Consider the following 17,044-nt stretch of genomic DNA (forward strand, 5'->3'; position numbering starts at 1 on the left):
TGTATCCATATTATCATCGTCATCATCTGCCTTAGTACAGCAGCAGCAGCAGCAGCAGCAGATGTACTGTAGTGTATATGGATCTGTCCGGTGAACGCAGGCGAGCAGCATTGACAGACGCCTCCTTGATAAACTGAAAATGAAACTGACTTGTTCTTGCCAGGGAACAGAAGCCAGTTCAGAAATCCGATGGCTTCTGCTTATTCATCTATATCAGCAAGTTTGATGCTGAATCTGATCAATTGGGGTTTGCGCATTGGGTTCATACAGTTTTGTATTTTCACAATCCACCTCCGGAACTGTGGCGAGGATTATCAGTGGACTTATCTGTAACTTTATTTCTATTTATTTGCTCCGATTAAAAAAAAAAAAAAAAAAATCATATAATCTATGTGGTCAGTCTGTGTGCTGGCCTCAGTAGTACAGTACACCTAGGAGGAGGGACGAAGAGATGAGTGGAGATGCGGGTGGTTGATGGGATGGGGGAGGTTGGGGAGAGAATCTGACCGTCAGAGAGGGGGACAGAGAAAGTAAATGAGAAAGAGAGAGGGCAAGACAAGACAAAGTACTTTATTTCGAGGATAATAGATTAGCAGTGGTTTGCTTTTTTACACCCAGTCCCTGCCCTGAATAGTGCAGTGTCTACACTACACAGTACTAAATAAAAATAAAGCATAGTATTAGTAGAAATACATGAGGCGAAAAACCAACAAAAAACTGAAAAACCAACAAATTTTCAAAAGAGAACAACAACAAAACAACAACAGCAACGACAAAAGAACAAACACACACATACACACGCACAGAGAGAGAGAGTTTCCCCGTACATACACCGAGTCGTGATGAGAGCGTTTTAGTCCGTGTGTGACTAGATGGTAGCGAGCCCACACGCCAACACACAAGTCGCACGTACACTGCTGCTCAACTCTTAAGGCGGACGGTTGTGAAAAGTGAACACATAACACATTCATCATTTCACAACACATACTTGATCAAGCAGAAAGCCTTATCAGTCACAACTGTGTACATACATGCATATTTGCCTGTTTTTGGATCTTTCTGAGATGGATTAACGAGCCGGGGGAGTATCGACACGGGGAGTATTGACACAGGAAGTATCGACACGGGGAGGCTGACCCCTGTCTATTTGCGAACGATGCTGCACAGTTACTACGCACTCTCAAAACGCGGTGTGTTTTCATGCGGTGTGTGTCTGTGTGCATGTGATTATACCAACAGTACAACCGTCTGGTGTGATGTTTCAATAAAATGTGGTCTAATGAGTTAAAGACCTGCTTCTGTCTACATGTAGCAGATGAACTTTTCCTGGTGCAACCAGTCGGAGAAAGCCTTCAAAAACAAAAGTACCACGTTTGAATATCGTACGACATGTTATATTTTTACAGTACACACGTTGAGCTGGTCGCTTCGACCATCGACACTTCGCGCGCGTCGAAGGGAGAATACTGCACGCTGTTTCCGGCAAGTGTCCAAGGCAACCAATCAAACGTTAAAGATGGCCGCTGTTTACTGAAAGAGGGCGGAAGAGCAGCCCAAACGAAAAAACAAAAACCTACACATTACCTGACAACGTCGACTGACGACCATCATGTCTCTAATGCACCAGAAACCAAGCGAAGCGGGTATGTCATTAATTTAGTGTATGGACCCGCAGGCAACACACACACACACACGCCTCTATCAGTCTCTCTCTCACTGTGTCTTCAAATCTTCAAATTCTATGTTTCCAGTGTCTGCCCATGGAGTCTGTACTTTGTTGGCATTACAGCTTTCTTCTTGCTTGGGGAGATGTGGATAATGGTGCATTTGCCGGGGTTGAAGCTCATTTGCCATGTTGATTCCCAATGTTCCAGGCATTGATGAAAGGTCTTGTTGTAGGTGGAGGCTATATTGAGTGGGGTTAATTCAATGAAAGGTCTTGTTATAGGTCGAGGCTATCTTGAGAGGAGGTAATTTGATGAAAGGTCTTTATGTAGGTGGAGGCTATCTTGAGGGAAGGTAATTCGTTTCAGAAGGAGACAGTATTTGGCAAAGAGGTTGATGGTCCTAAATTTGACAGCCTTGGGAAGGTCATTAATAAAGGTGAGGAAGAGAAGAGAGCCCAGGACTGTACCCTGCAGGACTCCAAAGGTTTTGGGTTCAAATCTCAGTAACAGTGTCTGGTGGATAAAGAGTGGAGATTTTTCCCATCTCCCAAGTCAACATATTTGCAGACCTGCTTGCGCCTGAACCCCCTTCATGTGTATACGCATGCAGAAGATCAAATACACACATTAAAAATCCTGTAATCCATGTCAGTGTTTAGTGGGTTATAGAGACACGAAAATACCCAGTATGCATTAACCACGACAGAGCCATTAGCAAGTCGATGTTGGTCATGCAATGGAAAGAAGAAGAAAGCAGCATTGTCACTGATAATTAGAATTGCTGGAACAACTGCTTAAGGAGATGATCTATAGTATTCATTTCTTGTGTTTGTTGGAGTCAGAGAACATAATCTTGTTTTCTCTGAAAGTATCCCCATCACTCTGTGTGGGATTTGTTTCAAATTATACATCTAGTTCAGTTTATGAATTATACGAATTCCGACCTCTGCTGATGTATCTACGTTTCATATGCATGTTTTATTTTTTTTCTTTATGATGTTTTTATTCTTTGTTTTTCCCTCACTAAATCATTTCCTTCCATAACACCTTCATGTTTTAACTGCTTATTTTGAAGTGACAAAAAAACAAAACAAAACAAAAAAAAAAACCCCAAAAAACCCAACAAAAACACCCCCAAAAAATCAACCTCTGAAATGGAGTAATTAGCTCGATGGTGACCTCTTTTTTTTTATTTTATTTATTTTTTTTTAGTAATTGACTGAATGAGGAAACATTTTTATCACTTAATTGCCTTCTAAACATCTTTCACTTTTATTCATATGTGTACATTCAGTTATTTGTTCATTTTGCCTAATCATTGCATTCCATTTTGTTTTATGTTTTACACAAAGCTAGGTAAGGCTCTCAAGGCCTGATTATCATGCTGGGTTTATGTGAAGGTCAAGCATCTGCTTATCATCTTCTTTTTTCCCCCCAAAGAGCAGATGATGGGGGTTATAGTCAGTCATGTCTGACTATGACCATCAGAACAACAGAGGATGCAATTGCTGTTCTGACTATTTGGGCTATAATTTGATTATAGTGGAGAGTGTCTTGCCCAAGTTACATCCCCACTCTCTCAGCCAAGAGGGTTTTAGGACAGTCGGCGTTGGGATGGTTCCCAAAGGCCAACTAGCCCACAAAGCTGCAGCACTAAGAGCCAGTGCAATTTTACCTCCTAGTTTGAGAGTCATAGTCCTTCACAAAAGACTAAGCTGTAAATGGTTTCCCATTGACTGGAGAAACCATTGATAATACAGCTTTCACTTTGCTGTTGGTCCAAATGTAAACTTATGTCAATCTGTGATATAAGCCGAGTGTTGGGCCTCCAAGAGCAGATGAGGTATAGCATATATTGGTCAGTCGGCACACTTTGACACCACCTTGAAACTGAAACATAAGTACATTCTATATACCTTTTATTTGGGATGAAAACAGGATGGTTCTACCACGCCCCAGACAAACAGCCAGATCATGTTGAGCCTGTCGGAGTTCCACCCGCTTCACAGATCCCAGGACTCGGTGATATTTCTGTTCTTCCTCCTGAAAAACCTCATGAGGTGATGTTCCGTGAGACAGACTCCAAGTATGTTCAACTTGCTAAAATGGGAGGAAGAAAAGGTATTGCATGAGTGTGTTTGTGTGTGTGTGTGTGTGTGTGTGTGTGTGTACATGAGAGAGAGAGAGAGAGAGAGAGAGTGTGTGTGTGTATGTGTATCAGAGAAAGACATAGGAAGAGAGAAAGAGATCCACCCTCTTTTTTGCGATGGAAGTTTTACTCTTTGTCCATTCTGTTTATTTGTATTTATATATGTCTTCAAATTTGCTCATGTTGATTTAGTTGTCAGTTATTGTATGTGTGGTGTGTGTGCAGATTTGCAGTGGTTCTTTTATATTTGTGTGTTGGTGTGTGTGTGTGTGTATCTGTCTCTCGATCTCCTCTGTCACTCTATTTCTGTTTGTTTCTCATTCTGCATCAATCTCTCTGCTATCTGTTTGCCAGCCACATTGTCAGTTTCTCTCTTTCTCATATCAGTTCTTAGCAGGCGAAAGGTTGGATAAAAAAAAAGAAGTCTACCAGAAGATTAAAAATACATGTTGGGACAACAAGCATCATCTGGTAGTGAGTGTACTTAGATTTGGTTTCATAAAGCAGTTGGGGTCCTGACTTCAGTAATGAGAAAGGTAGCAGCACTCAAAGGGTATGGCCGTAAGCCGGATAGTATGAATTTGCATGGATCCAGCTTCTTTCGCCATGCAGCACAGAAGGAGCCAGTGGGGACTGAAGATGTCTTTCAAGGCTTCTGGTAGGGCTCAAGCCTATCACCTCCCAGACTTTGGTTGCAAATTGACAAATGATTCGAAATCTTCATGAATCTGAAGCAAAGAAAGAACAATTAATATGGACAGATTAAAAAAAAAAAAAAAAAGGTTTATAATTTGTTTGCTGAGTGGTAATTTCATCCATCCACCCACACTTTCATCCATGAGTCAGTCCATCAGTTAGTAAACTAGTTAGTTTATTGATTGGTTGATTGTTTCTCTGTTTCTCTATGGTCATTGATAACAACGTTGATCGTTTTTTTTTCTATTTAGTAATAACTTGGATCTCTCTGTTCACTTACTCATTCACTCATTCATTCATTTTTGACTCACTTGTGAGTATATGTTATAACCTGGTGTTCGGTTGTGTGTGTGTGTGTGTGTGTGTGTGTGTGTGTGTGTGTGTTAAACTTTAAAATTGCCATTTTCTCTGGAAATACTTTGTCTGCCAATACCATATTTGGCTTAAACATAGTATGAAAAAAAATGTTCACAGTAATACCAATAACAAGTTGTAAGTCTCCCAAATTAAGCCATATTTCTGAATTATTAATGGTTTATTTCGTTGAGATTTGTTTCAAAATCTGAACATTCTAAAAACCTCTTCCCACTGAGTTACTAGAAGGTAGGTTGTGTTTGAAGACGACATGATCTCGTTTTTCTTGTTCACAAAGGGAAAGCAATACAAATTCTGGACAGGACACATACTGTGATACTAACTGCACCATCGACTTGTTTACTGCATATAAATATTCTAAAATGGACACTGAATTAACCGAAATGAACATAAAAGAAAAATTGAATCAATTGTTTTTTTCAGCCTGTTGTAGACTGGTTAATGCAGATCTAGAGATCTACCATGTGTTGTGGTGTGCTTGAAGCGATGGCAACGTCTCCTTTACCGCCAAAATAAAAGAATAATTGAGATATGATAAAACACTCAAAAAACATTACTTAAACGGCGTTATTACGTCCACTACAATCACATCTATTTATCACATGAAGAAGAAAACATCAACATTGCTTCGAATATTACATTTAGTCAAATGATGTCCAATGTGCTGCCTCAATGGGGATTAGTCTGCTTGCTTCGGAACTGAATATGTATGGTTTGATCCCGTTTGCATGCCTTTTTCTTTTCTCCCAAGCGTATTTTATATGTCATATTTAATACATAGCACTTTTCAACGATTTTTTTAATCTCTTTTTTTTTCCTCCTCATGAATCCTTCACTGGATAAAGCGCGAAGCACAAGTGAGTCTTGCAGACTTTGCCTCTTGTTGTCATTGTTTTGTTTGGTTAATTGAGTAGTTTGTGGGCTGGTTGGTTAGCTAGTCAGTTAATTGATGGATTTCAGTCAGGTCAGTGGCATAGCCCTTGCTACTGGTACCATGTAAGCCAGTACTACCTGCCGCATGTAAAGTCTCCCAACAACGGATCAGGCGGAGGAGGAAACCTTTCCCAATGGCTGTGAAGGCAGAAGAGGATGACCAAAGGGCAGGGGGAGCTCTTATCCTTGGCTGGAAGTCCTTCTAGGAGACAGAACTTCCGAAGTAAAACCTGCACCTGCCGAGGCCGTTCTACACGTGGCAGTATCTGCACCTGTGGGACTCTGAGCGTCGGTAGGCGAGAGAGTGGGGAAGGGACTGCACAACTCCTCTTCACTAAAAAAAAAGTCACCCGTGCTGGTCAGGCAACCAGGCTAATGTCGGAACAAGCTAGCCCTTCAACACCCAGCTGAATCGGCCTCTTCTCCTATATGAGGACCCACACCGACAGATAAGCCTGCCTGCCTGTTCATCCGTCGGTCTGATGGGAGACTCCATCATCATAATTGATGGATTGAATGTGTGTTTGTTTGCTTGACTGATTGAGTGGCTAATTTACTATGTCTGTAGATCTGCTGGTAGTACGACCCAATTCAGGGACAAAGAAAGAGGCCAAAGGCTATCCCCGCTGTGAATGGTATTACCTGGAAGACAATGCTCAGCAGGCTAAAGCAAACCAAAGCAAAGATCAAGAGTAAGTGTGCATTTGTGGTAACTGAAATTGAGATACAGACTGTTACCTTTCTTCTTTCCTCTTTCATATGTATCCCATATCCGGTATATATGTATCTCTATTTTTTGGTGTTAAATCCCTGTGGACTGTTGATGTTGGGACTGAAACAGTACAAACATGGATGAGGTTGTGTATTATGCATTTGTTTGAGATGCCTATGTTTAGAATGATATATTGCTGAGATGGTTCTGAAAAATGGAGAAAAAAAAAAAATCATTTATGTTTTTTGTGGGAATTAAACTTACCATATCGCAATCAACGGTTCCAGCTGCTTTGAATGGTTGCATGTTACTTGATTACTTTTAGTTTGCTTTGACTGCAGTGATGTATCATTCTCTTTGTAGGGGATCTTGAGAGAAGCTGGAAGCCATGATTAACAGCTGATAACCTGAAAGAATTACTGAAACAGACTGCATAATATTGATTAATGTATCATGCATCAGGAAAATGTTGATCCAGACACACAACATTGAACAACACATTATACCATGTGGTACGGATAATGAACCTAGCTGCAACCAAAATGTGTAACTTAGAATTGGTTGGTTTGTGTTTGTTTTTTTTGTTTTTTTCATTATTTTAAAATGACTTGTTTTGTCAGTTTATATAACTTGGATAATGCTAAATGAAGAATTTGAATTATGTCACATAGGCATTGGAAGTTCTTCCTTCCAGAGTACATGGTATATCAGTCACATGGAGAAACCACACTGCCTGATGAAGGCCATATGGGCACCGGGGGGAAGGGTGATGGCATGGGTCTTGCTTCTGTGGCAACCCAACAGCACTCTCCCTGTGCTGGCAATGTGCCCAAGTCAAAGCCTTTGACCAAAACATCAAGAACCCAGCCCCACAATGCACCAGCTCATCAGGATGAAGCTCCACATCTCAAACATCGGCCACAGTAAGACATCTTATTGATTTTTTCTCTCACGATTTGAGAAAGAGGGAAAAGATGCTTTTGTTAAACTCATTTTATTTTCTCAGTATAGAGAAAGAGAGAGAGGGAGAAAAGGAGAATGAGAGGGATATAGAGTGAGAGAGAGAGAGAGAGAGGGGGGATGGGCATTATGTCAGCATGTTAACATACTTCATTACCTATTTTACAAGTCCCTCATGATGTGAGTGTGTACCCACAGAGACTGAGGAACTAGGTCTCAAACCCTACTGTCTGTTCTTGTCCACTAGAACCAGCTATAGTTTATCTTGCTACACAGGGATACAGGTCTGTCAGTGTTGCCAGTGCCCCAAGACAGAAGAGTAGCAGTGACACAAGAATAGTGTCTCTTGACATGCAAGTGTGTGTTCACAGAGAATGGAATAAGGGATTAATGTTAAAAACCCGGGCTTTCAGCTCAGTGTTGATTTTTCTGTTTTGTTTTGTTTGTACTGTTTTGTTCGTCATTGACTAGGAACCAGTGTTGTGTAGTGCAGAGAAGGAACTGTTATGTTGGTGATAATGTTCACATGAAAACAATAACCTCAGACTGTAAGAGAAAAAGAAAAAAAAAAGACAGAAAAAGAAAAAAAAGAAAAAAAAAAGAAAAAAAAAAAAGAGGAAAGTTTTATTCAATATAACAAATGCTTTGGTTATCATTTTACTACAATATGCACACTAGATTTTACAACAGTCCATTCAGAAGCAAATTTTGTTACTGGTCATTTCTTCTGACTGAACCCTTTTTCAGCCATTACTGCTTGAAAATTAAATTACTTATTGGTAGTAAGATTACTGAGTTTTACTTGGGATTAAATTGGTTGATTATTATTTTCAACAACTGGATTAGTACAGTAAAATAACATTTGCAATTAGTATTGTTTGAAGTGTTGTGTTTTTAATGAAGTACATCGCATGGTTTGTGGTGTGTGGATTTACGGCCCAGGAAGCAAGAGGATTTGAGTATAAGGTACTGAATCCAACACTTGCCAGAATTTCCTCCCCCTCCACTAGACCTTGAGTGTTGTTCCGGACTCTAGTCATTCCGCCAAGATTATAAACTGCGGTCCCCTGTGTAGCATGTGCTTAGCACATGTAAAAGAACCTACGGCAACAAGAGATTTAATTTTCCCTGGCAAAGTTTTCAAGCAAAATCCACTCTGGTATACATGTGTGTGTGTGTGTGTATGTGTGACAGAATTCTGACTGAATGACACAGGAAACGAATGATGTACCCAAGTAGGCAGCCTGTTGCACAAATGACTATATTTGTAGATCATTTAGAGCTTGGTCTCTTACTGAAGATAAACGCTGCATAGGTATCCATACCAATCAGTCAATCAGAGTGTTCTGTCTTTTCCAGCCTGGCAGAAAAAGAAGAACCCACTAGCATGACCAAGCTGCTGGCTTATTCCTATCAGCGTGAGTGGCTTGACGAAAACAGGGCATGCGAGAAGAAACAAACCAAAGCCCAGAAAAACATTGTGCCAGAACAAAGAAGAACTGATTCCAGATCTCATGCAGTGCCAGACAAATCTGGAAGGTAAGAAACATACTCCCTGAAAAGCAAGTAAAAATTTTGGTTGTCACAATGATACAATTCTTCAAATTACTTTTTCTGTTTTTTTTTTTTTTTTTTTTTTTTTTTTGGAATGGTTTTGAATCTCTTTTGACAGCTTTGTTGTGAGTGTGCAATGTTTGGAATCAAGCCTTTGACTCAACTGTTGACTCCTTTCAAATTATTGTGATCTGCATAATACAACATACAGCATACATACAGATTAGGAATTAAGAAAATCTGACAATTGCATGTGTGTCAAGAGTAATTTTGATTAAAATTTGTTTTTTTTTTTCTCTGTCAAGCAGACATGTAATTGATGAGCAATTCAGAATAATTCATCATGGATGTGATATTTTGGTCTGAATGCTAATGTAATATATATATATATATATATATATATATATATATTGTTTTTTTTTGTAGTGTTGTGCCATGGCTTTGTTTCCCAAGGCCAGAAAGTAAGGGCCACCTCTTTGTTACTTTCCCTCCAGATATCGGGGCATACCATGTTTTGCTGTAATAAGTGTATTAAGTGGCCTGTTGTGTTATATTTCCAGACCACAAAGTCCTGATGAGAATAATAACCAGGTGTTGAGTGCCAGAAAGCCAGAAGAGGACCAAAAGGAACTCTTCAAACTGAGCAAGTGAGTGATATATTTTTTCAACAAAATGGCACACAAATGTGCATCAACTGATTACATTTCACAGTAATATATAGGAGGGGGAAGAGGTTAATACTAAGGTGGAGGTGTTTAGCTGTTGAGAATTATCTTAACAGGCCATGTAGTAAATCATCTCCATTCCTTTCTTGTGTGTGTGTTTGGCAGATATAAAATAATGCGTTCCTTTTCTTAGGAAATTATCATTTTTCTTTTTTTCTTTTTTATGTGGCAGATTAAAAAAAAAGTTTCCCTTTTCTTTCTTTCTTTTCCCTCTAAAGATACATAATTGCTTTTTATTTATCACGTCTCTTAAGTCCTCATATCAGAGAGTCAGACAATAATTCATACCAGGCTGACAGTATTTTTTTTAACTAACTCCAAGTTATCTCACATTTGACTATGGATCTATTCCTTTTTTACATTTGGGCCAACAGCAAAGTGAGAGCTGTATTATCAATGGTTTCTCCAGTCAATGGGAAACCATTTACAGCTTAGTCTTTTGTGAAGGACTATCACTCTCAAACTAGGAGGCAAAATTGCACTGGCTCTTAGTGCTGCAGCCTTGTGGGCTAGTTGGCCTTTGGGAACCATCCCAACGCTGACTGTCCTAAAACCCTCTTGGCCGAGAGAGTGGGGATGTAATTGGGCAAGACACTCTCCACTATAATCAAATTCTAGCCCAAATAGTTGGAACAGCAGTTGCCTCCTCTGCTGTTCTGATGGTCATAGTTGGACACGACTGACTATCATATATATATATATTCCTTTAAATAGTATGGCTGCCTAAGTGGCAGGGTAAAAATGGTTGGAGATGTAAAAGCCTTTTCATAGAACCAAGTGAATGGAGGTGTTGCTCCTAACAAATAAATGAAAAGAAGAAGAAGATCTGTAATGATATCAATAATAATGTATAGTACTTGTATGGTGCAAACACCCACATTTAATGACCCCTAAGCATCTCAGATGAAACAATATGTATACAACCATGCATAATGGCATATAGCAGCACATGATGAAGACAAGAAAAATAAAACTCAAAACCAAAACAAACAAGCAAACAAACAAATAAAACAATCATCATTGATCTTTCTTGTTCTTTATTAAAAAAAAAAAGAAAAAAAAAGAAAAAGAAAAAAAAGTTGGTGTTGTCTTTTTTGTCTGCTGAACAGAAAATTATTTCTTTCATCAGTTCATGTTTATAATGAAGGTTATGGACATGTCACTATCAAATGATATGGACATACATAAACTATGTATATTAAATGCATTGGATAAATGTTATTTAAATTCTTTTTAAAACACATGCACTCCTTGTTTTATTGCTTGCAACAAAAAGCGTGGGCGGAATATGTTGCTGACCAAAATCCAAAAGATGCAAATCTCAGAATGGAACTTGGAAATGTGAATTTTTGTGTTTTGTGTTTTTTTTTTTGTACTATATATTTTACCCATATTGACTAAACTATAAGATGCAAAATCTCATGGTGGAAACACAGGTATGAATTAATTTAAACCGGTATGCTTTTTAACCATCGGGGTATACATGTTACCCATGTAACTGTTCACTGAAATTACAGCGAATCCCAAAGTCTTACAACTGTGATGGCATTCTAGCATGTCTGTTGTGCTAATTTCCCATCTTTCTTCTTTGCAGATTCAAGAAAGTACCATCTCGTCTGAACACACACCGGTCTACAGGAGTTGTCACCCGTAAGGGAAAGTAGTGTTGGTCTGTTAGAGCCCCAGTGTCCACCTTCCGTGTGACAGCCATATATGGGTGTAGAACACACAGAGGGAATTTGTTCAAGGTGTTTAAATGTTATTAACAATATCAAGAGACGGCGAGACTGACAGTCAAACAGAGCCAAGTATGAATGAGTATGAACGGAACCATGATCGGCACATTCAAACAATCGGCACCTTTATATAGGCATGTTCACAGCACACACACACACACACACACACACTTGATTATGTTCAGCACATTTTCTAAAATAGAGATCAAAGGGTTTTACCTGTACAAATCTCATTAAAACTAATAATGATGAAATAATGAATTAATCAATTTATATACATTGCAAGCAGACAGTAAATAAGACAGACAGAAATATTTACAAACAGAAATAAACACACTGAAAAAGAGAAGAGACGGAAGGAGAGAGAGAGAGAGAGAGAGAGAGAGAGAGAGATTTACTGATGTTTAAATATAGGCCGAATCAAACTGGTGAGAGCCTGAGAAAAAAAAGGATAAATAAAGTTGGGGAATGAGGAGAAAGTCAGTAATTACAGTGGAAAAGAGTACTGAAATCATGTATACATTAAATTTCAAAAATCAAAACTGCTCTCACTTATTTGATGAGGGGAATTTGATGAGGGGAAACATGGTAACATAAATGTGCCAATAAAAAACAAAACAAACAAACAAACAAACAAACAACAAAAAACAGCAACAACAACTGTATTGAATCATTTCAGCAGTTAATTTGTTGTTTGAAAACTTTAAAACAGACATAGAATAGTCAATATAGTAAAATTTAATAAGTCTTGTCCCAATATATATTGTTCAGTTGCTCTTTACAGAAAGTGTTATTAAAAAAAAAAACAAAACACATCGAAAAACAAACAAACAAACAAACAAAAAAAAAACCACACCAAAAACCAACAACATCTTTGTGGCTGAAAGTGTCTTTCTGTTTTTTTTTGTTTTTATTTTTTCCAGATAGTCACAATGAAACTATATAATCAACTGTGTTATTGTTTTTTCTTAAAATCTTTATTTCTTATTCTTATTTTGTGCATAAAGAAATCACTGTGTGTGTGTGTGTGTGTGTGTGTGTGTGTGTGTGTGTGTGACACAATGGAAACAAAACATCAATGAAAAACTACAAACAGTAAACTGTTTAAGATATTTACTAATGATTCTAAAATTAAAAAAAAAAAAAAAAGAAGAAGAAAGAAAAGAAATGTATTGCTTATACTTTAAAGAAATGATCAGCAAGTAAATCAACTGAAGTTTGGAAACCTATGTTTGAAATGATTTTGGTACAGAAATGAAGAACTGTTGACAACAGTGTGTTACTAAATACATGCAAACAATGAGTGACAAAACTGTTCAATACAAGAGATAATTGAAATAAGATGCATAACATTGGAAAAATAAGAGATGAATTAAAACACCGAGTGAATATATGGTCTGTTTTAAAAAAAACACCACCACCAACAAAACACTGTGTGTATAATAACACATGAAGACCATCATCCAAACTTGACATGAATCTCATGCAGCTGACAAAATGACAGTCTGTCATTAAATGTAAAGTGTAGTATAGCGAAGCAATTAGTTCAAATCAAATGATAACCATACCTATCAACAGTTAGTGTTACACACGTAGAGTACATAATGCATGTATATATATTTTTTCTAATTGTCAGTTATCAGTAATTTGTGTAATTCCTGACATTTTGCATGATTTTGTGTAGATTGATAACTCTGCTTTTTCACTATTGCCATAATGTTTTTTTCCATACATTAAAAAACATTTTTTTTAGGACATTTGTGTGGTCATTTGTACTGTAATCAATTGATGTGCACATCACAGACAAGTACAGTGACTAACATACTTGCGACTTTGTTTCATGCATAATTTTTATGCTGTGGTAGTTTATGTGGAATTCTCTTTTTTGACCTGACAATGATTTCCCCTTTTCAAGTTTCTCAGAAATATCTAATAAGGTAAGATTTACGCAATTTTTAGTGCTTGTGTTCAGGAGAAAGGTGCAAATTCATTATAATAGAGTGCTTCAGAAATTCGTATGTTTGTCTAGGTGTTAAATATTGCCTTTGGGTCTTGTTAACCTGCTTATTTCCCCTCCTAAAAATAATTTTTTTGCATTTTCCAGTTCCAGCAATTAAGCATATTATTTTTATCAGGAGTATTTTTTCACCAGTATAACTCAAGTGACATTGTATAATTTTCATTGGTGCCCACATGAATGTGCATGACATTTGTTGTGCTTTTAATGGTTTTGTACATTTTCTTTTTTGCAAAATATTTTACGTTGATCAATTTACTTTTTGTAAAAGGAAAATATCCAACATTAAAGTTTATGTTGAGTAGAACCATTTATACTTTATTCAGGTATAGAAGCTTTGTTTTTCTTTTCCAGCAAAAACATTGCATCATTTTTGTGACACTAAGAGTGTTTATTTGTACATATCTCTACACTGCTTGTTCACATTTTAGTGATGCTTCTGATTCAAGATATACACAATAAAGATTTGGAAAATGTCCTTTCATCTTTTTAAAATAAAATTCAATTTGATATTCTTGTTTGTCATTTTTGTTGTGTGCATGTGTGTGTGTGTCCATGTGTGCGCACATGCACACGTGTATGCATGACTAAGTGCTTATATATATGCCTGTGTGGTCATCAATAAGCACTCATGTTCGTGCATGTATGCATGAATAAAGTCAGTTTGTATTCCACACTAAACAAGATCATTACCAATTACTACAGTCACATTTTAGAATAAAGTGAAGAAGGGCAAAGACAAGAGATGGGCGCAATAGCTGAATGGTCAAAGCGTTGGACTTTCAATCTGAAGGTCCCGGGTTCAAATCTCAGTGACGATGCCTGGTGGGCAAAGGGTGGAGAATTTTCCGACTCCCAGGGCAACATATGTGCAGACCTGCTAGTGCCTGAACCAGCTTTGTGTGCATACGCACGCAGCAGATCAAATGTGCACGTTAAATATCCTGTAATCCTTGTCAGCGTTCAGTGGGTTATAGAAACAAGGACATACCCAGCATGCACACCCCTGAAAATGGAGTATGGGTGCCTACATGACGGGGGTAAATAAACAAAATGGTCATACATGTAAAATGTTACATGTCTGAGTGTGTAAGTGTGCGTGCCTGAACTCTGATTGAATGACACAGGAAATGAATGAGTGCCCAGTGGCAGCCATCACTCAGCTCTACCCAGATCGGCAGCATGTTGTGCAAAAGACCCCATGTTTGTAAAGCGCTTAGAGCTTGGTCTCTGACCAAGGATAGGTGCTATATAAGTATCCACATCAATCAATCAATCAAAGAAGGAAGTGGAAACAGAGACGCATGTACATACAAACAAAATATCACATATATACATATATGTGTATATGCATGTACACACACACACACACACACATGCACTAACACATATGGACATTACAGCCCTATAGTGCTTTCCCTGGAAATAGTACATTATGCAAAAACAAGACACACATTTTACATGAATTATCCATTTAATGAAATCTGAACAGATGATAGTATAAACAACACAAATACTCTTCTTGATCTTGGTTGGTAAATGATAAATCAACAAACAAAAATACTTCTTTTGGCATTGGTTGGTTTGTCATACTGACCAACAGTCGGGTTTACACTTCACAGTGATCGATGGCTGGCTTTACACATCAAATGTACCAATAACTGGCTTTACAAATGGTGACCAATAACTGGCTTTACACATGATGGTGACCAATAACTGGCTTTACACACCATGGTGACCAATAACTGGCTTTACACATGGTAACCAATAACTGGCTTTACACATGGTGGTGACCAATAACTGGCTTTGCACATGGTGACCAGTAACTGGCTTTGCACATCATGGTGACTAAGTGACTTTACACATCATGGTGACCAATAACTGGCTTTACACATGGTAACCAATAACTGGCTTTACACATGGTGGTGACCAATAACTGGCTTTGCACATGGTGACCAGTAACTGGCTTTGCACATCATGGTGACTAAGTGATTTTACACATCATGGTGACCAATAACTGGCTTTACACATGGTGACCAGTAACTGGCTTTGCACATTATGGTGACTAACTGGCTCTACACATCATGGTGACCAATAACTGGCTTTACACATCATGGTGACCAATAACTGGCTTTACACATAGTGACCAATAACTGGCTTTACACAGCATGGTGACCAATAACTGGCTTTACACATCATAGTGACCAATAACTGGATTTACACATCATGGTGACCAATAACTGGCTTTACACATGGTGACCAATAACTGGCTTTACACATCTTGGTGACCAGTAACTGGCTTTACACATCATGGTGACCAATAACTGGCTTTACACATCATGATGATCAATAACTGGCTTTACACATCATGATGATCAATAACTGGCTTTACACATGGTGGTGACCAGTAACTGGTTTACACATGGTGGTGACCAATAACTGGATTTACACATCATGGTGACCAATAACTGGCTTTACACATAGTGACCAATAACTGGCTTTACACAGCATGGTGACCAATAACTGGCTTTACACATCATAGTGACCAATAACTGGATTTACACATCATGGTGACCAATAACTGGCTTTACACATGGTGACCAATAACTGGCTTTACACATCTTGGTGACCAGTAACTGGCTTTACACATCATGGTGACCAATAACTGGCTTTACACATCATGATGATCAATAACTGGCTTTACACATGGTGGTGACCAGTAACTGGTTTACACATGGTGGTGACCAATAACTGGATTTACACATCATGGTGACCAATAACTGGCTTTACACATCATGATGACCAATAACTGGCTTTACACATGGTGACCAATGACTGGCTTTACACATGGTGACCAATGACTGGCTTTACACATCATGATGATCAATAACTGGCTTTACACATGGTGGTGACAAGTAACTGGTTTACACATGGTGGTGACCAATAACTGGATTTACACATCATGATGACCAATAACTGGCTTTACACATGGTGACCAATGACTGGCTTTACACATCATGATGATCAATAACTGGCTTTACACATGGTGGTGACAAGTAACTGGTTTACACATGGTGGTGACCAATAACTGGATTTACACATCATGGTGACCAATACCTGGCTATAACTGTGTGGTCCCCTCTCCTCCATTTCAACCAAAATGTGTGTAAGGGTTATGTAATTTTTTTTTTGGTGGTCTCACTGATAAAAAGTACTATTATTTTTTGTGCCTTGTATTTCATGTTCAAGATGTGTCTCTGATAAAAAGTACCAACATGGAAAAAAAGGAAAAGAAAAGACTTTGTACACTTACTTATCATTTTGTGCTATATTTTGTAACAAAAAAAAAGAGAGGAATTTAAAATAAATATATTACAAAAAATTGGAAAATGGAGGATGCATTAAGAAAAAAAGAAAAGAAAAAAAAAAGTGGGAAAAATAGGAAGTTGGAGGATCACAAAAAACTAAAAAAACAATACAAAACATAGCAAAAGTGTTGCACGGCACCATATGTTGCTGA

The 17,044-nt window shown here is 38.0% G+C and overlaps 1 protein-coding gene across 1 annotated transcript; it reads left to right on the forward strand.

The window, feature by feature from the left end:
• The first annotated feature begins 1,485 nt into the window (after window positions 1–1,485).
• On the forward strand, window positions 1,486–12,318 carry LOC143292911 (uncharacterized protein C7orf57 homolog). Its single transcript, XM_076603601.1, has 7 exons — window positions 1,486–1,643; window positions 3,606–3,788; window positions 6,389–6,512; window positions 7,204–7,455; window positions 8,852–9,031; window positions 9,607–9,693; window positions 11,366–12,318. The coding sequence occupies exons 1-7, from the start codon at window positions 1,610–1,612 to the stop codon at window positions 11,433–11,435; spliced, it is 930 nt and encodes a 309-aa protein (XP_076459716.1). The 5' UTR covers window positions 1,486–1,609; the 3' UTR covers window positions 11,436–12,318.
• Window positions 12,319–17,044: the final 4,726 nt, after the last annotated feature.

Source organism: Babylonia areolata, chromosome 18 (genome assembly GCF_041734735.1).
Source record: "Babylonia areolata isolate BAREFJ2019XMU chromosome 18, ASM4173473v1, whole genome shotgun sequence".
Taxonomy (NCBI): Eukaryota; Metazoa; Mollusca; class Gastropoda; order Neogastropoda; family Buccinidae; genus Babylonia; species Babylonia areolata.